Source organism: Rhizomucor pusillus (assembly GCF_041956525.1).
Source record: "Rhizomucor pusillus strain CBS 183.67 unplaced genomic scaffold VTP01scaffold_3, whole genome shotgun sequence".
Classification (NCBI taxonomy): domain Eukaryota; kingdom Fungi; phylum Mucoromycota; class Mucoromycetes; order Mucorales; family Lichtheimiaceae; genus Rhizomucor; species Rhizomucor pusillus.
The window spans coordinates 1,238,172-1,260,128 of NW_027192145.1; the positions used below are offsets into that span (position 1 = coordinate 1,238,172).

Here is a 21,957-nt window from a genome sequence, read left to right on the forward strand (position 1 = left end):
TTGACGATATCTAGTATGATCTGCTTTTCGAGTTAACCACATCCGTATCGATCTACAAACAAGGAGAGAAAAAGTCAATAACAGATCGTCCATCGCATTCTACCAGCTAGCCATCCGTGGCAGCGGAGTAACCGACACAACATCTACATATAAGCGCGGATTGATTTGACACCTAGTATGCTCTTGGAATTGCCACACAGATAGCGGGAAGTTATGCTCGAACAGGCACAGGCACAGATATCATCAACAACGTAAACACTGATACATGCACGAACTAAATGTCAGGTTCTGCATCGTTCAGACGCAGATAGCAGAAGCAAAACAAATAATAATGTAGTACATGGAGTTTATTTCGAGTACGGAGAAGTTTCCAACAGTCAGCCAGCAAGATCAACGTTTGATATGCATACATGGGTATCGTCGATAGCGTCTGAATTACAAATCTGAAGTCTCAAACCCTACCCCTGATACTCATCGTCTCTGGATCTTCGGACAATCGTCTTCGGAAATTCACCGTAAAACGAACTCCTTCGTCGTTAAGAAATGCACCGGGCGTCATTGGGAGCTGTTTTGAAATGTTTGCCCCTGGAATGCAAGAAAGCTTAAGTGAAAATGCACGTGGCGAACCGACTTACAGCATTAGATGAGATGTTACGTATATTGCCATGTATCCAATATGTATTGTTTACAATTCCTTACACATACTAGGACAGCACACGCAGTCACCGAAATGTCGAGATAAGAAAGTTATATTACATTGAAAACAAGGAGTGTGTGTTCCTTATCCCCTTCCCCTTCCTTTTCCCTCTAAACCAAATGGTGCAAGAACGGGATACAAATTCATCGCCGAGGCCGGCTTCGCGACCCGTTTCAAGTCAGTCTATACAGCACCGAATTATCATTGAATCAAGACATCTCAGTGACATCGATACACTTCGCTCGTGCAGTCCAAGCTGCAGGCATGGATCCCCAGTGCCAGCCACCGTCGATGGTTCCAGTTGCTCGGCAAACAACAATTCAAAGAGACTCTCGATAGCGGCGATGGCGCTTGCTGACGAGCTGGACAATGTCTCTCCTCAAAGCAATGTTGTCAGCCACCATATCACCATCGAGCGCCACTTTAACAACGACAGCTTGCAAGGTAGCACTCTACATGGCGGGTCCAATCTATATAACGATAATGGTAGGCAGAGCCGCTCAACAATTGTGGTCAATTTGCGCGACAAGACTCCGGACGAATTTGCCAAGGAAGATCTATCCAATCTCGAAAAGCAAATAGAACAAGAAAAGCCAACAGAACGCCCGATCCTCCGTCGACTACGAGCGGTACGGAAATTCCTGTTCAGCCTATTCGTCAAATATTGGTTTCTGCTCGGCCTCGGTGTGGCGATCGTTCTAGCTTGGGAGTTTCCCCAAGTTGGAAAGACTCACGGGATCGTTCAGTCGCAATATTCTGTGAAGTACGGTGCGGTCATTGTGATCTTTTTACTGTCTGGTCTCGGCATTGATGTGCGCGTTATGCTCCGTACTATTATGTTTTGGAGATTGCATCTCGTCATCCAAACCATCAATTTTTTGGCTATGCCTTTTGTTATGTACGGCATCGTCCTCATGTTCATCCGCGCAGGCGCTGGTATCGATTCTTCTGTATACAAGGGCTGGATAATTGCCTTATCCACTAGCACGACCGTATCATCCAATGTTGTTATGACAAGAAATGCAAAGGGTAACGACAGCGGTGCACTTGTGAATGCAGCGCTGGGTAACGTTGTCGGCATTTTTCTATGCCCGGCCTTAATGTCAGGTAAGCAGCGCCATCTTGCACCAGTTTTATACTTTCGGGATTAACAAGACATAAATGTTCCTCAACTTAGTTTTTCAAAACGATACACGAATATTTGTTCCCGGAACGCCTAGAGGCAATCCAGACTACATTCCGGTGCTCCAGAATTTGGGTTTGACGGTCCTCGTCCCGCTTGTCGTAGGCCAGATCATTCGGTTCTTATTTTCGGATTTTGTCAAAAAGTGGGCTGCAAAATTGCGTTTCCCAATCATCAACAACATTGCTCTTCTCTTTCTTGTTTGGTCTGTATTCTGCGACGGTGTGGCAAGCGATGCATTCAGCCAGATGACAGGTGTCGATATCGTTGCTATCATTTTCGTCGATATCTTTATGTATCTGTTTGGATGCGCTCTCTGCTTATGGGTCGCTAGATTTCCCTGGCCGTCAAAGCTCATGGCGGAACCTGCCTGGATTGACAAGTGGCGTTTCTCAAGAGAAGATTCTGTTGCAATTATGGTTTGTATCCTTACTTGCATGTATGTAATACAAAGAGGACCTATACTAACAAGTTGCTCAAAGTATTGCGGTTCTACCAAAACTGTATCCATGGGTATCCCATTAATCAATGTACTATATTCAGAAAGCAGCTACGGTGTTGTTGGTGTTTTATCACTTCCATTGTTAATGTACCACGTTTTACAGTATGTTTTGCCACAAATTATACCCATTCACTTGCTAATGCTCTCGGTAAATCTTAGACTCTTTATGGGTAATTTCCAAGTCGAGTTCCTGAAAAAGTGGGTCTTGAAACACAAGCAACCTTCCCAGTCCTCCGCGCCATCTGTGCATGCACGCGAGCCAAGCATCGAAAGTACATGTGCAGGAAGCCCATGCAAGACGCAAATTCCACAGCTAGGACCTGCTGGGACTCGAGTTTCCTTTTCTTCAAGACCAGACGTTTACACTGTACAAGCTGAATCGTCCACAAAGCACGATTTGACTGAGGAACACGCGGATGGACCTGGTCAAAACCCTGTTGTAATAACTAGACCATAGAAATAATACTAATAGTAATGCATTCCAATGTTGTAAGATTTCCTTTTCTTTGAACTTGTATGTACCACAAAATCGAAGCCAATCAGAACATATTGCAATGCTTGACGTTTCAGATGTTTGGACTGCCTATGCCAATTGTTGCTTTTCGACTCAAATTTAACTAGCGATGTTGCCTTATTCTTTCTCGTCGCTATACCAACAACTAGCCTACCTTCTAGAGCAGCTTTTTCTATTGTCGCTTTATAAAAACCAAAGCAAGATATTGGAGATCTTTTCGTAAAAGCTGTAGCTTCGGAACTGAACTGCTGTGCACGGCCATCTACTGTGGATCCTTTCGTTTACTACCATCAATTCGCTTTACCTGTTGGAGGAATACCAAGTCATAAGGTCATTAGTTGTACACAACATACCGACGCTTCAATTGAATAAAGTCCACTTTGTGATGGCACTTAGCTTGTGCTGCCATCACACTGGAAGTGGATTCCATCTTTGGACTATATTTCCAGCTCCGCGGCTCTTCATCCACTTTTGCATTGGTCACTCGGCTGCCTTCTGCTGTTTTCCTTCTGCCTGTCATGCCTTCTCATTCACCTGTCAGACGCCGTGATTCCTACGATCGCGACAGATCCTACGATCGTTCAGACTACAGGGATGTCCGTCGTCGATACGATGACGATTATGACCGCAGCAGACGAGACGATAGCCGACGTGACGAATCAGATCGGCGCAGCCGAGACGACCGCAGTCAAAAATCGATTACTGTACCCGATGAGGACACTGAAATGCAAAACAACAATAACAACAACAACAACAATGGTGATGTAGCTGCACCTAAGAGACGGGTTCCAGTCAGCATTGAAGAATTAGTTGCAAAGAAGGAAGCTGAAAAGAACGCTGCTGCCAAGGTAGATACTGAATTGTTTATTCTACTAGCAAAGATAAATGAGAAACTAACTGTAGTCTTGTTTCTAGCCCAAATTTTTGACAAAACAGGAACGAGAGAGGCTAGCCTTGGAAAGACGTCAGCAGCAAGTTGAAGAACAACGTCGAAAGCAGGAGGAGGAACGTCGAGCTCGAGAAGCTTTCGATATGAAGGCAGAAGATGAATATCGAAAAGTCATGGAGGAACAGCGAGCTTCCTCACGATCGCTACGCCCGCATGATAGACGAAGACAGAGAGAAGCCGAAAAGCGTCGAGAGAGGGAAGCGTCTACCGATCCTGAAGATCCCGAAACTGGTCTGAATGGAAAAGAAAAGCAGGCTATTAGAGTATGTTTTCGAATTTGGTTTTGCGTGCAAGTCTTTTATCAAAGAAAGAACACTAATATTTGTCATCACTTTACAGGAACGCTACTTTGGAGGCGAACGAAAGAAGAGAAAGATTCGTCGCATGAACGAACGAAAATTCGTATTCGATTGGGACGCTGCAGAGGATACGTCTCAAGACTTCAATCCTTTGTATGCCAACCGGCACAGTGCGCAAATGTTTGGACGTGGATATATCGCTGGAGTTGACGAAAAGGAACAAAAGAAACAGCGATCCCAATTCTACGATGCTTTGCTTAAAGACAGACAGACTGCAGAGGAGAAGGAGAGAGCCAGGTTAGACACGGAAACACTCGGTTTACATATGCGCTTATTTATTGACTTTATATATAGAGAGTTAATGGAACTTGACAGAAAGAAGGAAGCCAAGTTGCGATGGGACGAACGTCACTGGTCTGAGAAACCGCTTGATCAAATGCAAGAAAGAGATTGGCGTATCTTCAAAGAAGATTTCAACATTTCCACCAAAGGTAATTTCCTAATTAAAGATACTGATGGTGAAAATCTAGTCGTACTAACTTATCTGTAAAAGGTGGCAATATCCCTCATCCTATCCGTTCTTGGTCAGAATCTGGACTTCCCGAAAAAGTGCTTTCTGTTATTGAAAGTGTAGGATATAAGGAGCCAACGCCTATCCAAAGGCAAGCCATACCCATTGGTATCCAAAATCGCGATATTATCGGTATTGCCGAAACTGGTTCCGGTAAAACCGCCTCTTTTGTTATCCCCCTTTTGGTATATATCTCGGACTTGCCCAAGCTGAATGAAGAAAACATGGCGGATGGTCCATACGCTCTTATCCTAGCCCCTACGCGTGAATTGGCTCAGCAAATTGAGCAAGAAGCTCTCAAGTTTGCTACCCCTATGGGTTTCAACTGTGTATCAATTGTCGGTGGTGTAAGTATAATCTTTAGGTAAATGCATTAATTTTCTTTTTCTAAACTGATCATTTATTACTGCAGCACGCTATCGAGGAGCAATCCTTTAATCTACGCAATGGTGCCGAGATTATTATCGCCACACCAGGTCGATTGAAGGACTGTTTGGATCGACGAATTTTGGTCCTTAACCAATGCGCTTACGTTGTCATGGATGAAGCTGATCGAATGATTGATATGGGTTTCGAAGCCGATGTCAATTTTATCTTGGATGCTTTACCTGTATCAAATGTGAAGCCGGAGGGAGACGAGGAGGATATGCCTATGATCGATAACACGCAGGGAGCACGTAAATATCGACAAACGACCATGTTTTCAGCCACCATGCCACCGGCAGTCGAAAGGTTAGCAAAGAAATATCTACGCCGGCCTGCTGTGGTCACCATCGGTCAAGCAGGCCAGGCTGTCGAGACTGTAGAGCAGCGCGTCGAGATGATCAACAACGAGGAGCGAAAGAAGAACCGCTTGATGGATATTCTCAATTCTGGAGATTTCGAACCACCAATCATCATCTTTGTCAACCAAAAGAAAGGTGTCGATACATTGGCCAAATCTCTCAACAAGAGCGGTTTCCATGCTGTCACTTTGCATGGTGGCAAATCACAAGAACAGAGGTATATATGCACATAATACTTGCCATCATAAATGAAGAGTGCTAACAAATACTTTTTTTACAGAGAATTTGCATTGTCGCAGCTTAAGAATGGCAACGCAGATGTCCTCGTTGCCACTGACGTTGCTGGTCGTGGTATCGATGTCAAGAATGTCTCTTTGGTTCTCAACTTTGATATGGCCAAGAATATCGAAGGTAAGATGTTTAATTGAAGCTATTCTGATTGCCGACTTTAGATTCTAAATAACATTTTGCAGATTACACCCACCGTATTGGTCGTACAGGTCGTGCTGGCCGCTCCGGTGTGGCCATTACGTTCTTGTCAGATAGCGACGCGGATGTCATGTATGATCTCAAGCAGATGCTTGCCAAATCGCCTATATCCAAGGTGCCTCCCGAGCTGGCACGGCACGAAGCAGCACAAACCAAACCGACAGTTGCCAAGGCAAAGAAGAAACAGGATGATACTTCTGAAGCTTTTTAATTTCTCAAGTTTATTTATGAATACATCTTGATTTTATCATCTACGAATGGCTGCTATGGGATGAATCTTCTCTTCTAAGGCATTCAAACTCACATGATAAGATGCAATAAAAGACAATAATGATCGCTGCTTCCTCTGATGGTTGATCACAAATGTTTCCAGCGCAACTTATGTACGTGTGCGTGTGCGTATTATAGGATATCAGTTGATGTAAACAGTGCGCATAAGACAGACAGAAAAGCAGCAGTGAGCACCGTCGTCGTTTTCACAATTTATGCATGCAAAATGAGAAAACTGTCGGGACACAACACCTGCTATGCAGAGTAAACTTCGCTGTCATACACTGCTCGTGAGTTATTTATGCAGGTCTTTTGTCAAAAATCAATCAACTGATCGGCTGCCTCAAATGATTGTCACTTGCTCCCAGAATCATGATCTTCTTTACACAGCCACGAAACAGCAACTTCCATATTCCACAATTGTAAGATAAATACACGTTTATACATATGAAATAATAATTATACATGTGATGATAAACTAGGATGAAAAGGGGAGGAAATTGTTGCTGGAATCATGAAAGTAATCTTGGGGTTTGCACAGTTTCGGTTAACAGGCTTGTCTTGCGTGCGGGAGGATCGGAAAGAGCCTGTTGGATTAGGTAGTTGTGGATAATCGTTACTAGTACTTCACAATGATATACAACGCGTGGACTGTTTACCAATTACGTGTCAGTTCATGATCCTACACTCGATGACCTTGGTGAATCTCGACTTACTGATGCCAGGAATATATCCTAGAACGCATAGACAGATATTGATTAACAGATCGCAAGTGCAGCCTCTTTCGAATAAGACTCCAAGAGGAGGCAGAATGATTGCTATGCAACGCAATGTTGTCAACAAATTTACGTGCTCCGTTTATAGTTCGTGGTCATGCATACCGAAAAAGATTTTGCAAATATCGGAACAGGTCAATGCCATCTTATGTCGGAATGTAATGAAGAGAGGAAGAGTTTGATGGTTTGGACAGCAGGGGGGCAAAGGTCATGGTTTTATATATGCGGTTTCTTTTGTGGAAAAATAGGTAAATACTAAAAACAGTATATGATGTCATGCGGTTACACAATCCAAAAGCAGAATGCCATGCCGACAAGTCTATGCGTTAGCCAGCGTTTGCCACGCACTGATTCGCCAAGGTGCTATCATTGCAGCTCGCTGGGCAAGCCGCGATGCTTTTAGTCTATTTTCCTGTTCACTTTCTGAGCTATTGATGAGATATGCACGCGCTGCTAGCTCATATGCCTCGGCCTTGGCATCCGTGGATTCAGTTTTCGAGTCTGCTGCCAAGGCCAGCGCAGCCGACGTCATGGAATGCTGGATCGTACCATATGACTCCGAATCATCACTCAAGTTCAAGGCATTTGAAGCCAAGCGACGCCATAAGCCTGCCATCCATGGAAACTGATGTACACTTCTCGCCAATGATCTCATAGCCTGCCTTGGCTCATTCTAAGGCAAGAAAACACGACATTACATGTGAATATGCGCTCAATCCCCACAACGCTGAACTCACTATACCTGCAAAAGATAGTAACGAGAGAACAGCCATGGGATCCAGTGCTCCTTGTCATTCTTGTCTAAGAAATAAATAATGAGTTAAAAATTTGGTCACGGTAAATAGGAAGAAACAAAAATTCAGGAGCGGATAATAGGGAACAAAATCTCGACTTACAAACTGTATCCGTCGGCACTTTGCCAAGTTCTTGCAATGCTGCATTTGCCAGTGTTTCGTCATTTTCCAAAAGACCCATTGCACACAGAGAGAAAATAGCTGGTAAATACGAAGGATCATCGGCAATGCTATCAATATTTGTATCTTTTTTTAGAAACTGACTTTCATCCATTGTTTAATTCATTTATCCTCATTACCTTCCGAATAATTGGTTCTTTGCAACCTGGCGCTGCTCTTCACCACCCAGAGCCCACAATACTTGACTTAAAAGCACGTTCACATCCAAGCGCAGGTCGGTATCGTCTTCAGTTTCTGCCAATGCCGTTTCAAACATTGCCAAAGATTCCTCGAGCTGCTCTTCAAAGTAATAAGCAATGCCTGCACCTAGCTGGCAATATACACGCAGTGAGCCTGAACCATGCTCGATGGCTCGATCGTAGCTTTCAATGGCAGCTTGGAAACTGCCGGTCGCACAAAGGCTTCGTCCGAGGTTTGCGTGCACTTTAGCTATTCTGCAATTGAATTCTTCATCGTTTAGAGATCCGCGTTTGCATTGGGTATCGAGAGCTTCAATGGCTTGCAAGAATGCCGCAGAAGCTCTTTCAAACTGGCCTAAGCGCTCCAAAAGCAGACCAAGCAAGTTCAGCGCTAGCGCATTGTCCAGTCTTTGTTCAGTCAGCTTTTGCAGAGCGAAAGCTGGGGAAATAATAAGGTTTGCATCTTTGGAGGAAGAATCGGTTGTTGTGAGTTGCGAGAAGATTGTTTCTGCATATCCATAGCTTGCTTCCAGCTGTCAAAAGCAAGAGATGCAGGGTTATTAGCCAAAAGCCCAATCGAATACGTGAAATAACTTACAGAGGATCCATTGCTGGACTCGAACGCATGCTGGAAAATGCTTGCAGCCTCGTTTCCCCAGAGTGAAGCTACATGCGCTTGACCGACCCATGCAGATATCCATTCTGGATCAAGTGCGTGAGCTGTCTCAAACGCTTCGTTGGCAAGTTCATAATCTTTCTGTGCCAAGCATAAAAAGCCATAATTTGTCCATGGAACAGCACTCTAAACCACAAAAGTAGTTAATAATATCTTCTCTAGCGTATTTGTGTTCTGTCTGTTTCGTTTACCCTGCTGTTCAGTTCCATTGCTTTCACAAGCGCATATTGACTAATCTTGGGCCAAGACTGCATAGACATTACACCTAGCGCATTCCAGAATTGATATTGAGTTGATTCCATCTTGATCGCTCTGCGAATACACAACATTGCAGTATCAGCAACCTCCTGAGCATTGGCGGCTTGGCCGTTTTCTCCAATCCAGTGATACAAAAGGGCCAAGTCGTGCCACAAACCAGGCGCAATCATAGGATGGTTTTTGCATAGCATGAGCGCTTGCTTGTATGCAAATGTGGCGCATGACAAGACAATATCCAATGCTTCCTTGGGCGAAACATTGAATGATTCCAAAGAAAGGAATTGTTGGAGTAAACGCACGGTTACATCCGCTTCTGGAAATTTCAGCTGATCATGTGGGCTTGAGCTGCAGGTGTCCAGCAGGAGTTTCATAACCTCTTGCAAATCGGTATATGCGCAAAGATGGAGACATGTTGGAATGGTTCGAAATATACTGCAGGCGTCACCAATGAGTTTCCAGAACCCAACAACAGCAATGTCCTGTTTCAGACCACGCAAAGAAGTCTTGATAACACTGCTGCATGTCTCGGCAGCGCGGCCAAAGAATCCAAGCTGAATTTCTTCCTTAGTCTGCTCCAAAAAGGTATCCGCGAGGCCTTTCAAAGCAGGCACATAATCAACTTTGCCCTGGCTTTCGGCAATTTTCAGCGTCTTCCGGAATCCTGCCACTGCCTCGTCGAGCAGCCCAATCTTCTGCTTAACCAAAGCTTTCGCACAATTTCCGTGAATGGAAGTAGGGCACAGATCTGTAGCACGTCCGAATGCTTTCAAAGCAGCAACATATCGGCCCTCATGCGCATAGGACTCGGCAAGACCTTCCCAACATTGAACATCGCTTGTATCAGTACGCAACGCTTTCTGAAAGCAAGTTATGGCCTCATCGTAGTGGTCTTGGTTCTACATAAACATTATTGCTGTTTAGCCGCTCGCCTCCTTTTGAAGATGTATACAGGTTACCATCTTTGCAAATCCAAGGCGCCGCCATGCCCAGCCAGTCTTTGGAGATGTCTCTGTAATATGTTGGAACAGTGCTTCTGCTTCAGCAAGCTCGTTATCTTGAATGTGATAATTGGAAAGATGCCAAGCCGCATCCACATCCAGAGGATTAAGCAAATATGCTTTGGAGTAGCACTTTTTGGCACGCACATGGTCCTCTTGCATGCTTCTGTAATAATGACCCAAGAAAGTGAAGCCATCTGGAAATTGAGGGTCCAGCTTGACAGCCTTAATGAAGAATTTGAATGCATAGTTTGTATCCTTTCTGTAATCATCTATTCGCGCATATTATTACTACACGTGAGAATTGCAAGCTCCCCTTTTCCTTTTTTCAGATCCACTAACGAACCTCCCATAGACCAGTAAACGCGTCCAAGCCGATAATAATACTCGGCAACTTCTTGATCAGTTGATTCGATCGCTTTGAGTGTATAATCGATCGCCTTTTCATACTCCTCCTTTTGGCAGTAAATCCAGCCAATCTCTGCAAGAGCAATGTGCCTCTGCGGCTCAAGCTTGAACACCTTTTCAAAATGCAAGAGTGCCTCGTCGTATCGACCTTCTTCCTGGAGGATGAGGCCAGCTCCCTGTTACAAAGCTTGGGTTAGAAAGCATAGTTTCACGATATTCCGAACGTAGCAGCTTGCCTCCAATGCACCAATTTCGTTTTCGTCGCGGTTTAGGATCTTTTCATAGAGACCCATCGCATCCGGATAATACTTGGTATCCATGTGTCGATAACAGTGAGCCATACAGAGCTCCATCGACATAATCATACTAACACATATTACGAATTAACCACAATTTATATTCCAAACAATGCTGAATCTTACTTTGCTAACAATCGGCTTGTTTCTTTTCCTCTTTTGCGTACTAGATCACGGCCTTTGGTTGCGTATTCAAGTCCGGTCTCGTATTCTTTGCAGTCATAATAGATCCAGCACAAGCCTAGATATCCAAACAGGTTGTTTGGAACGATATCAAGTCCTTCGCCAAATGCATCGAATGCTTCGTCGATTTGACCCTCGTGATATAAGCGGTAGCCTCGGATAAGTTTGGATAAACCAGTGTCAGGATACTGGTCAACAAGGCGATTCAACAGGTTCGTATCGTAATCATCTACAGGATTCCCCATTTAGTATACTGGCCATCGGACGATGTTCTCCTTTTAATGGTGTTTACCGATAGATTTTGCATCCGTAAATTCAATGAGAATTTCATACGGTAGAGATGCATGCACCTGCTGCGCCGCTAAAGAATGTGCCAGTTCCAGTATATCTTTGCACAGCTGAAGACCACAAGAAAAATTAGCATATCTTCTCTTCATTACGTTAGTTAATACATCTCAACTTACCTGCTCTTTTCGAGAGACGCAAGGTAAACGCTTATACCAAAATTCTAGCAGTTTTAGATGCAATTCCAAAGTATCCGAACCGTCTTGTTTTGCCAAATCCAAGAGTGCCTCATACATTTCTCCCAACTTTGAATCCGCATACACTTCTGCTTCAACCTGGGCACGTACTTGATCCAGCGGACCGGCATTGACATTGTACCGGCGGGACTGGACTCTGCTGTCTATTAAACGGGCCTGGTCTTCTTCTGTCAGTCGCACGATCGTCCACCAGATATCTTTTGGATGACGCGCCGTCTTTGCATCCTTTACAAGATCATAAATCGGGTTTCCGGGAAGATACATCTTGAGATAATGGATATACTACATTTGGGGAAGGGTTTGCATAAAACAGTATTGTCAATAGAACGAAGGATAATAATAGCTCTTGATATATAAACGAACCTTGTCCTTGTTTTTCTCGTCGTTTTCGTAGAGATGAATCAACTTTTCGAGATAGTCAGCAACGCGATTCCCGTCACCGCTGGCTGCAACTTTGGGTAAAATATCCTGGATAGTCTTGGCCATTTCCTCGAACCGTTTCCGTTTTTCGTAAAAGCTCACAAGACCCTGCCACGCCAGTAGCTGATCAGGATTGATCTCAATAGCTCGTCTATATGACTTTTCGGCCTCTTCATCGTCTTCGAGGCCTGTGTAAGCGACGCCGAGAAACACCCAGCTGCATCGCGTCAGAACCACGTTGCATACATTATACACGCACTGAAAGCGCTGTGCCTGCACACTTACGCATTATAATTCTCTGATTCCCACAGTAGCACTCTGTTGCAAGCCTTTACGGCTTCGTTGAAATTCTTTGCACCAATGGCCTCTCTGGCCGCCTTCAAGTTGGCCTTTGAGTTCATGATATGGTTAAACTGAGTTTCGCACAGATCACAATTTCATGCCTTGAAAGCCACGAGATGTCCCCATCAATGTTAAATCCAAAGTTGTTTGTAAAATATGTCTTCTCCAAAAACAAAACATACAAAAAAGTGTTACATTCAAGTGCGAAGTCTATAAGACCCTCGTCCAAAGCTTAAAGGTATCAAAGTTTCCAGGTTCGCCCTGGCCAAAACTTGCAAGGTAGCGGCATCCAACACAAGGAGGAACGACGTCGCCCGTGCAGAGTCCATGACTACGCTCACCAAAACGCCATCATCTTCTTTCAACTCGTCTTCTGCACTGGCTGCAGGTCTCGGGATAAATACGGCCTCGCTTGGGTAGCAGTTATCCTCATGCCAGGTTGCGACAATGTTACGGGTATCCACATCCTAGTAATGGTATCAATTACAATCTCTTATAAAAGAGTTCATAGCATGTATTGATCGACTTACCGCCTTGACAATGCTATCCCAGATCGTGCCATCAGCAATGGAACTTGCGGCAGAGAAGCCGAGACCATACAAGTACTTGTATTTATGCATAGAGTAGAGAGGGTTCACCTGAGGCAGTTCGAGGGAAGGCTGGATGATCTTTGTAAACGAGGCCTCAGGCAAGTTGGCGTACCATCCTGAAGCCGGTGAAGTCATCGAGCTTTCCACATCGGCGTTCGTGTTTGCGGTGCCTCTAAAGTAGCTCCACACCGATGTAATGCGAGAAGTAACGCTGGCAGTGGACGGTATCATGGAATTGCTGGCCATAAACGAGATCGACTCCTCGTCCAAGTTTGAAAGAACATAGCGTCTTACTTCTGACGGTGCTAGACGGGACGGCTTCATCTCTGATGGATTGCGCAAGGAATGGGTCGATAGTTGGTGAGCAATAGTATCGTCTTTGTAACACACAATGTCCACGTTAATGTTGTCAGGAGCTTCTTCAAAAGCATTGACATGGTGGAATCTAGTGGTTGTATGTTAGCAATTGAATAAAACTAAATACTTATAACTTACGCAAAGCAAGCACTTGAGCGGTAAGTTGCGATGTGCTGGCCTTTCTCGCGAGAAATGACATAAAACAGCGTTGGTTCGTTGGGATAAAACGCGAAAGAATCCAATATGCTTTCATTCCAAGCAAACTTGACACCTGCCGTATGTGCGAGCATAGGGAACACAACCTGTAATAAACGTTAATTGCCGTTCCTTTATATCAGTGAACATGACAGCAAAGAAATCCATACCAGCACAACGTATCGTGGCGTCACAGAGAAACTGTGGACATAGCCAGTAGGTGCATTGACGGAAGCGATGATAGATCCCTTTGGGTTCCTGTCGCTGATGGAAAAGAAGTTGTATCGAGTGGACTGATACCCGACTTCCATTGTAAAGTTGATATACTCTCCCGTTCTGGGATCAACTTGTCCATTCGGACACGAAGTATAGCCCTTGAAAGCAGGATTGATTTCGTTCCAGCACAGCAAGCGAGTTGGTTTGAGATCAAAAGGGTCAAGTTCCTGGATCTATATATCCATTCCTCCAATCAGTAACTCCCGTGATCTCCATGTGCTAATATCAACCTACATGGTTAGCAAGATTCTGAGCAAACAATCGGCCATCGACACCAGGTATGCTAGGTAATATACGAGCACCGCATGGTTCGCCGTCGGGTTTGCTGGCTTTGGGTGCCGATTTCAAAAACTTTACAAGAGGCGTCTGATTTGAGTCAGTCTTGAACAGTCCGCCTGGGTGGCAGGGTGCATAGCCATGGTGATCGCGAATCTTCTCGATAAGACGCCTTGACGTCAGTCTATTTCGATACGTGATAGCATTGCGTTTGCCATTAAAATCGAACCGATTTGCCATGGGCAAACTGTCAAAAATAGAGCGAAAATGAAATGAGTGAAAAGTTCCAGAACAGTCTCCAGCCCCGCCCCTGAGATCCGCCTATCCTCTACTTGCCTATCAAACCAATGGCCAAAGGTGAAGGTAGCAGTAGCGCTTTGAAGAATACCATCAATCTCGATCTTCCGCATGTATCGAATATCGTATATTCCAGGACCAATCGTGTAATGTTCGCCATTTAGCCAGTTTGGAAGTTGTCCTTCAACCTGCAGATCCAAAATCTCGTTCGCATCGTTGGCATTGAAAAAACCCTAGCAACGTAATACATCAGCGATATTGTATTTTTCTTTTCTGCAATCTCGCTCTACCTTGATGTGCGAAGTGTCTGGATCAAGAGGCTTCTCTCGTTGCTGCCGTTGTTCTGGAGTAGGCGACGGTGTTGCAGAGTGCAAGCTACTGGCGTTCGGTTGTCCTTGGTCGTCCAGAAGCGAGCTTTCCTGTTGAGCCCAGGGATCCGGTGCGTTGTAGGCATATGACGCCACAGGCTGTTCTTCTTCTTCTTCCTCGTCTTTTCTTTCCTGAAGCGGGTGGCTGTCCGAGTCTTCCTCGGCGGTAGGTCCCTTCTCTTCAAAATCATTGTTGTGATGGGTTTCCGCTACTGTTTCCGTTGTTTCTATTTCCTTGGTGTCCGTCTTGTTTTCAACTTTGTGTTCTTCCTTGTTCGTGGCCTCGCCCGCAACTTGAAGAATGTCGTCGTGGTCAAAATTCAACGGATGTTGGTCCGCAACAGGTACAGCCTGTTCGTCGGTTTTATTGTCGCTCATGCTTTAGATGCCGGACGGAAAACAGTATAAAGTGTATACGAATATATGTATGCGCGATCGCTTAAGGAAAGAGGTTGCAGAAAGGAAGCCAGACACCAATATGCGAAAAAAAAAAAATGGGTCGGAATCTTGCAGATGGATGAATGAGTCGACATTTCTGTGTTGTGTTGTGTAACGATCCACGAGGCCTAGGCACAGCTATGGCTTCTATTATCTTGCTTGCTCGATAGAGAACCGTGACTTGGAGTATCAATAACAATTTCTGGAGATTCGTCTGGATCTGGTGACGATGATGATGTCGGTAATGAAGTAGTAACAGTAGAAGAGGACTCTTCTCTTCGGTCCACCGTACTATTGTCTTGGCTACCGTAGATGTGAGTCATAAGCCAATGCATAAAATTTGCAAAGAGCGGGTATCGGTAAGGAATATAAACCTCATCCGAGCTATCCGATATCGAGATGATAGTATCTGCTGTATCTCCTAAATCAGCTCTAGCAACCTGATCGACACTGAGGCGGTGGGCAGGCGACTCTACAGCAACTTTTCGCATAGGTACTGAGCCATTAAGGGGTTCGTCCGAAGCTGACGATGGTTGCATATTTTCTGATCCATCGGTAGTAGCCGGAGCTTCTGGTCTTGGCACTCGCAAACGATTATCAGTATCATGCTTTGCAATTCCTTTCGATACACGATCCGAGTAGGTTGTAGCTGGTCGAGGTTGTAGTCTGCCCGAGCTCTTGTATGTATTTTTACTATGCTCGTTAGATATCGAACTGGAGCGTCGTCGGTCTCGGTGTATCACTTGATCACCTTGGATATAGCTATCGATGACACTAAACTCCTCGACGTACATACGTCGCAGATCTAACAACATCCCTCTAATGCGATACCCCACAGTAGGCTCGCTGAAGAATATAGCAGTCATGAAAAACCCTGTAATAGAAGCGATCATTCGAATCAGATTTATGCCCGGAAAAAGCGATCCTTTTGATTTGATTACCGTTCAGGCTTACGAGCAGAGCTGCTACAGCCGCATAGGCAAATGGTACCTGCTTTTTAGTTTGAATCAATAGCTGAATAACGAAACCCCAGATATATACAATAAGCGGAACTGATATGAAGCATGTTACAAAGGGTAATGTCAAGGACTTCTTCAGGTGCAGCCATGCTTTGTATCCTACCTAATGGATAAATCGTGCATCTGACTACTATTTTGGTGAAAAGAGTTCCACTGTCTCTACGTGCTAGTCCTTGAAACTCCCCCGGATTGTAATCATTATATGGATGGAACCGGTTGCTGTACTGACGCAAAGTTCGCTGAGTAATCGTTTTGTCTCGTATGATCTTCCCCAGAGCAATTATTGAAGACACTAAACCAACAACGACGGTGAAGAGAATAAAGCCGTAGTAGTTGAGCTACATGAACAGTTTCCATTAATTCATAACAATTAACAGCGTTCATGTCTCCTGAGAATCGGTTAAAATGATTACTTGCCCAAGAAGAGCTACCATACAGCCGATCCCCTACGTGGTTGTAGTACCTGTCGAATAACGAACACTGTAAACGACAGATTGCCAATCATTTAATTATGCGTACGGAAGTAGTCCTTACCAGCATGTTGTACCGGGCCTGAGCTTGACGGGGCTCGTTACTTCGTCGTAAATGGGTGCAATCGTAGATAACAAGCTGAATATTATTATCACAGGAAGATAGACGCGAGTAAACAGGCCGGCATGCTTCAGTTTAAGTACGAATACAACGATGAGGTTCACACCGATCACAGCGAGAGACGCAGAATATAGAACGTCGACAAATTCTGAGATGATGCCGAAAGCACGGCAAGCATTTAGTTTGGTTGAAGCTACTGTAGCCTGTGCAATATCCAGGATCGATTGGATTATGTTTGTAATGCTGGCAAAGGCAACACATCGCAGTGATACTCGGTCAGCTTCTTGTCTATGGCGTACTAGCAAGTAAGTATAAAATACTGCGGTAGCCATCGACGTTGCCAGAGAAATGGCTGAGCCCGTATAAGTAATCGCATCGAGTGCTCTTAATTGCCATGGCGAGTACGAGAAATAATAAGTTATCCCGTCTGAAGAATGGTCCATTGTCCTATGGTTTCATGCTGGGTGCCAAGCTATGCGGGATTTAACGGGAAGAAACGAAACAGAAATGTTTCCGTTTAGAAAACATTCTTGATTGCAAGCAAGGGAGCGGATGAAAATTGAGGGAGCCCCCGCGTGTGATAGGTATCTTTCATTTTTCTCCCGTGTAATTGGCAAACTGAAAGCGTCCTCCAAACAACTTTTCCTAAATAGCGATGATTCGCCTTTATTCAATTGAGAGTTCTTGCCCTTTGCTGAGGTACCAGGAATTTGGATAGCCTTCGTGCAAAAAGAAATATTTTACATTCTTTCATCGGTAATTTACTGCACCCGCAAAGCATCATATGGCCCCGTTTTGACAGTCTTGATCCGTTAGGAAAAGGATGGAGCGGCTTTAGTTACGCCCAGGTAGTTATTCTTTTTTGCCTTACAGACATGGTACAAAGGACAGTCCTTTCATCTGATCCAAAGAATCACATATCCTCCTCGCCGGCGACACCGGTTGACTACAATGCTTCTTTCTCAAGATTCTATACAGTTTGGCTGATAATGGCCGTGGGACTGTTGACTTAAAGCGCCTGCCATTGTACCAAACAGCATTGACGCATGAATTCGGTGCAACGTCGCGTGTCACGCAAATTTGCATGGAATCAACGAGTATATGATGGTATTCACGCCGTTATGCTGTCGACAATGACTTTTGGTGAGTTTTCTCCGTCCCGAGGTGATGGTGGAGGCGATGGAGAGGAGGTTGTCTCCATGTCTTCCACAACTGTCGTATCCTCTTCCTGCTTCCTCTCTTGGTAAAATCGAGTAATGAGCCAATGCATAAAATTTGCGAATATTGGGTATCGATAAGACGCATAGACTTCATCTTGATTGTCTGGAGACAATATCACGGAAGATATTGCATCGTCTGAACTGAGACTGCTTTCTATGTTTGTGGGTATGGACGATTGAAAGTCGTTAATGAGACGACGGTAGACAGACGGTTCCACAGTGATTCTACGCATGGGAATCGAGCGCGTGCGATGTAGACCGGAATTCAATCATTTTGTATTGATATTGACGCATTTGAACCTTCCAAAGAGGTAACTGAAATTTCGGATAACGGCATTTGTAAATTGCAATCAGTGTCGTCTTCACCAGCATCATCAGATCGGTATCGGTTTAGGCCAGTAGTAGCAGGCCATGGCTGCAGTCGGCGAGAATTATTGCCCATATTCCTGGTGCTCTGGTCACTGGCAATCGATGAGGGTTGTTGTCGAATCCAGTGTATTATGTGATCGCCATGTATACGTGAATCAACGACACTAAATTCTTTGACATATGTACGATGCACGTTTGAAAGCATTTGCCGAATAAAAGATATCACGACCGGCTCGCTGAAAAAGATGAGGGCGATGAAAACTCCTACATAACAATAAAAATATCTGTTCATGAGTATTGCCATTTGAAGTGGGAAAAGATAGAGTCTTTTGGATACCAGTTAGGTTTATAAGGAAAACGGTCACGAACACAAAAGGGAACGGCATCCTCTTATCGGTTTGTGTAGTTACTACCTCGCTAACAAAACTGCAAATATGCACGAAAAGTGGAACTTTGCAGTGAGATTAACACTTGTCAATATTTTATGCTGTCTCAAAAGTCTGCATCGGACATAATACCTTACCCAGTGGATAAAGAATGCATCTCGTCACTATCTTTGAAAACGGTATTTTGTTACTCTCAGCTGCTTTCTCTTGACGCCTTTTTGAACTATAATCCCTTTCTGGATGGAATCGGTTATGGTATCGGCGCAATGTTCGCTGGGAGATCATTCTGTCGCGTATGACTTTGCCTAGGGCGACCGCTGAACAGACCAGTCCGACGACGACCGCAAAAAGGATAAATCCATAGTAAACAAGCTATAGAGTAAGCAATTATGCTTGATATTAGAAACTCTACCGAGTAAAATGCAAATAGTATAAGTGTACCCAAGAAACAAAGCCGTACAATCGATCAACGATATGGTTATAATACCTGGTAAAGGAGATTTCAAAATGTATAAGCCTTTGACCCCACTGTTACATTCAACTGGATGGAACCTACCAGCAACTCGTGCCCTCTCTTAAGTGGACCGGTATTGTCACTTCATCATAAATTCTTGCGATCATAGATAAGAGACTATAGACTACCAATATAGGAAGATAGAGGCGCGTAAATAGGCCAGCTCGCTTCACATTAAAGACGAAGACGGCAACAAGGTTGACACCGACGGTGGTTAGACAGGCACAGCTGAAGACATCAAAGGCTTGTGACACAACATTGAGAGCACGGCAAGCATTTATCTTGGTCGTGCTTATGGCAGCCTGCGTGATGATCAGGATATTCAGGATGCTGCTTGCACCACTTGCCATGACCACGCACCGCAGGGATACTCGATCAGCCTTCTCTCTGTGGCGCACCCACATGTAAATATAGAACGTTGTGGTTGCCAAGGATGCCAGCAGAGCAACCGTAGCGCACGTAATAACAAGGATGTTGAGAGTTGTATATTGTTCTACTGTGAAAGGTAGCACACGATCGGACGAGTTTGAAGCTAGGCTCATGATACTACACTGCCATGCTGCTAAAAAGGTTGTAGGATAGATGGAAACAAGAATGGTAAATTTCAGGAGGAAGAGGATAGATACCAGGAATGCTCCTTTGGGAAACGTTCTTGTTCGACTACATTTTTATTTCATCAGCCATGCTCAAAGAAGCTTTTAAGAGTATTTATATGGTCGAGAATGTATTCCATAGTCTTGGCTTTGGTTCGGTAATTTATGTGTGTAATTGATATGCAGAGCTTCATCAAACTTTGCTGGTTGTCTACCAGCCGTGCACAATGAGATTTTGCACGTCAGTTTTCAACAGAGTCATCATTATCCTCAATCATTTCTTCCACCACGATCAGACACAATGGTTCAAACATCCTTCTTTCTCCAGCATATTTGAATACGAGGCTTGATAAAGTCGCATACAGTAATAGGATAAAGGATGTTCTAAAAAGCTGTTTTCTTTCATTTCATTAGAACAGTATGCTCAATGTATACAACTTTGATCGGTTTCTTTTTCAACCAGGACCTCCGTTCCAAACAAACAGGGTTCAAAATCCGTTCTTCAACTTCTGATGCCCTTTCTTCATCCTTTATCAAGACTCTAAAGCTCTAGAAGGCTATAATAAACTTATCACGGTGGAGATGGACAGTTTATAGTTTGGCTTTGGGTATTGGCAATTTGTAGTGCTGGCAGAGCAAATCGACTGCGACGCCAATACATGCTAACTCTTCCTTTGTGGCACCTTGATGTAGAGCTCCGTAATAGTGTCCCCTTAGCTGTGAAGCTACATCGGTTGCTTTGAGACCAGTGACGAGCACGATACTTGATTCTTTGCCACTAAGCACCGTTGTGTCAGATATTATTGGGCCGTAGATCTGATGCAATGCTGTCTGGCAGAGATCCGGATAGAACGAGTCCATGTTAGTCAAAACGCGATCTGTATGCCTATCATAAATTTTGGCAAAGAGAGCGTTTCCACGTTTGCGATGCTCGACCACCTCTTTCCAAGTGTCCTCGGATCTTTCCGCATTATCAATAAACTGATCAATGCATAGCAAGACTATCACTACTACATGGAACTACTTACCGTATCGCTTTCTTTGGCAATTTTGACTTGATTTGCTCTGGAATCGCTCTATTCAAATAGTCCAGACTATTGATAGCCTGCAAGTTCTTGCTCTCTTAAGTAAACGACTCTACGACGTCACGTGCTGGTTCACAACACCTTTGGAAACCCAGTAGCGATGAATCCTTTGAGCAGCGCCTCGCGTAGGCGTTTTGTTGCGTTAATTCTGGCCTGTTCATTTTCCACAGTATCAACAATCAATGCATCAATCGTCGCTGTAACCATGGAGTACAATGTAGGAATATCTTCAGGATGATTTAATGCGGACAGTGCAACGGCCTACATAATAGAGTTTCAGTTGCTTCATCCTCCTTTCAGCAGTTCAGCGACATTTATCTTACCGCCACAAGATACCAAACGTCTTGCTCGGCTCTGCTCTGCTCAAAGGAAGTGCGAATCTGCTCCAAAACCTTCTCTAGTGAAGACATGATGAAGTGATACGAATGAGTCAGCACGGAAAGAGCTTCAGGTCAACCGGTTTTTTCTTCCCCACACCTTCTCCGCAATCGACGAAGAAACTTCATGTCTAATCCGGGATCAACACGTGCATCACCATCTCTACTTTTGGATTTTAACGAAGAAAAAGCAGACCAGAGCCTTGCCACATTCAACAAGGAGGATTTCATGTTTTTGCGCGATTTCCACACCATTGTTGACATGATGTTGAACAGCAACAATGCAGAGGAAATTAGCAAAGCTGTAGCACACCTCGACGAACGTTTTGTACGCGCTAGACAGATATTGCAAGAGCTTCCAGGATTGCACCACGTCCAGGAAGAGCAAGAAACCATCTTACAAAACGAGTTGCAAGTCCTGGAGGGCAAAAAGCAGCAATTGCAACGCTACACCAGTCTCGAGCCGTTTCGCAAGGGCCACTAATTACCACCCACGACTATTATACGTATACCATGCTATTCTAGCAACGTCTTGTACATAAACTTATGTTTTCTGTTTTTTTGAATTCAGCGTATATGAGTCTATTTTTTGACTTGGAAGACTCATTGTCTAGAGGAAAGAAATCAGCCATTACGTACATAATACATGAAGTGGTAAACTATAGCTACAGCATATCATCCAAGCTGGAGCGTAT

At 44.3% G+C, this 21,957-nt stretch overlaps 9 protein-coding genes across 9 annotated transcripts; 4 read left to right on the forward strand and 5 right to left on the reverse strand.

The window, feature by feature from the left end:
• Positions 1–816: 816 nt before the first annotated feature.
• VTP01DRAFT_6706 (uncharacterized protein) lies at positions 817–2,839 on the forward strand (the record flags this gene model as incomplete). Its single annotated transcript, XM_069385637.1, has 4 exons — positions 817–1,804; positions 1,875–2,299; positions 2,363–2,484; positions 2,542–2,839. The coding sequence occupies 4 exons, from the start codon at positions 817–819 to the stop codon at positions 2,837–2,839; spliced, it is 1,833 nt and encodes a 610-aa protein (XP_069243079.1).
• Positions 2,840–3,414: 575 nt separating this feature from the next.
• VTP01DRAFT_6707 (uncharacterized protein) lies at positions 3,415–6,200 on the forward strand (the record flags this gene model as incomplete). Its single annotated transcript, XM_069385638.1, has 8 exons — positions 3,415–3,744; positions 3,812–4,108; positions 4,185–4,441; positions 4,499–4,635; positions 4,698–5,062; positions 5,128–5,717; positions 5,781–5,911; positions 5,974–6,200. The coding sequence occupies 8 exons, from the start codon at positions 3,415–3,417 to the stop codon at positions 6,198–6,200; spliced, it is 2,334 nt and encodes a 777-aa protein (XP_069243080.1).
• A 1,154-nt stretch (positions 6,201–7,354) lies between these two features.
• VTP01DRAFT_6708 (uncharacterized protein) lies at positions 7,355–12,370 on the reverse strand (the record flags this gene model as incomplete). Its single annotated transcript, XM_069385639.1, has 14 exons — positions 7,355–7,708; positions 7,778–7,836; positions 7,932–8,059; positions 8,129–8,721; positions 8,787–8,990; positions 9,056–10,018; positions 10,079–10,392; positions 10,467–10,704; positions 10,765–10,894; positions 10,951–11,236; positions 11,300–11,405; positions 11,472–11,831; positions 11,913–12,186; positions 12,255–12,370. 14 exons carry the CDS (start codon positions 12,368–12,370, stop codon positions 7,355–7,357), a joined length of 4,125 nt encoding a protein of 1,374 aa, XP_069243081.1.
• Positions 12,371–12,508: 138 nt separating this feature from the next.
• On the reverse strand, positions 12,509–15,048 carry VTP01DRAFT_6709 (uncharacterized protein; the record flags this gene model as incomplete). Its single annotated transcript, XM_069385640.1, has 7 exons — positions 12,509–12,778; positions 12,842–13,346; positions 13,397–13,560; positions 13,624–13,902; positions 13,964–14,252; positions 14,342–14,535; positions 14,593–15,048. 7 exons carry the CDS (start codon positions 15,046–15,048, stop codon positions 12,509–12,511), a joined length of 2,157 nt encoding a protein of 718 aa, XP_069243082.1.
• Positions 15,049–15,236: 188 nt separating this feature from the next.
• On the reverse strand, positions 15,237–17,050 carry VTP01DRAFT_6710 (uncharacterized protein; the record flags this gene model as incomplete). Its single annotated transcript, XM_069385642.1, has 5 exons — positions 15,237–15,982; positions 16,050–16,226; positions 16,291–16,419; positions 16,496–16,590; positions 16,662–17,050. The coding sequence occupies 5 exons, from the start codon at positions 17,048–17,050 to the stop codon at positions 15,237–15,239; spliced, it is 1,536 nt and encodes a 511-aa protein (XP_069243083.1).
• Positions 17,051–17,829: 779 nt separating this feature from the next.
• VTP01DRAFT_6711 (uncharacterized protein) lies at positions 17,830–19,749 on the reverse strand (the record flags this gene model as incomplete). The annotated part of the gene is made up of 5 exons (XM_069385643.1): positions 17,830–18,163; positions 18,229–18,571; positions 18,831–19,065; positions 19,135–19,180; positions 19,250–19,749. The coding sequence occupies 5 exons, from the start codon at positions 19,747–19,749 to the stop codon at positions 17,830–17,832; spliced, it is 1,458 nt and encodes a 485-aa protein (XP_069243084.1).
• Positions 19,750–19,889: 140 nt separating this feature from the next.
• Positions 19,890–20,150, forward strand: VTP01DRAFT_6712 (uncharacterized protein; the record flags this gene model as incomplete). The annotated part of the gene is made up of 2 exons (XM_069385644.1): positions 19,890–19,958; positions 20,019–20,150. 2 exons carry the CDS (start codon positions 19,890–19,892, stop codon positions 20,148–20,150), a joined length of 201 nt encoding a protein of 66 aa, XP_069243085.1.
• Positions 20,151–20,391: 241 nt separating this feature from the next.
• VTP01DRAFT_6713 (uncharacterized protein) lies at positions 20,392–21,295 on the reverse strand (the record flags this gene model as incomplete). Its single annotated transcript, XM_069385645.1, has 4 exons — positions 20,392–20,761; positions 20,829–20,905; positions 20,967–21,146; positions 21,209–21,295. The coding sequence occupies 4 exons, from the start codon at positions 21,293–21,295 to the stop codon at positions 20,392–20,394; spliced, it is 714 nt and encodes a 237-aa protein (XP_069243086.1).
• Positions 21,296–21,389: 94 nt separating this feature from the next.
• VTP01DRAFT_6714 (uncharacterized protein) lies at positions 21,390–21,746 on the forward strand (the record flags this gene model as incomplete). Its single annotated transcript, XM_069385646.1, has 1 exon — positions 21,390–21,746. One exon carries the CDS (start codon positions 21,390–21,392, stop codon positions 21,744–21,746), a length of 357 nt encoding a protein of 118 aa, XP_069243087.1.
• Between the last annotated feature and the right edge of the window lie 211 nt (positions 21,747–21,957).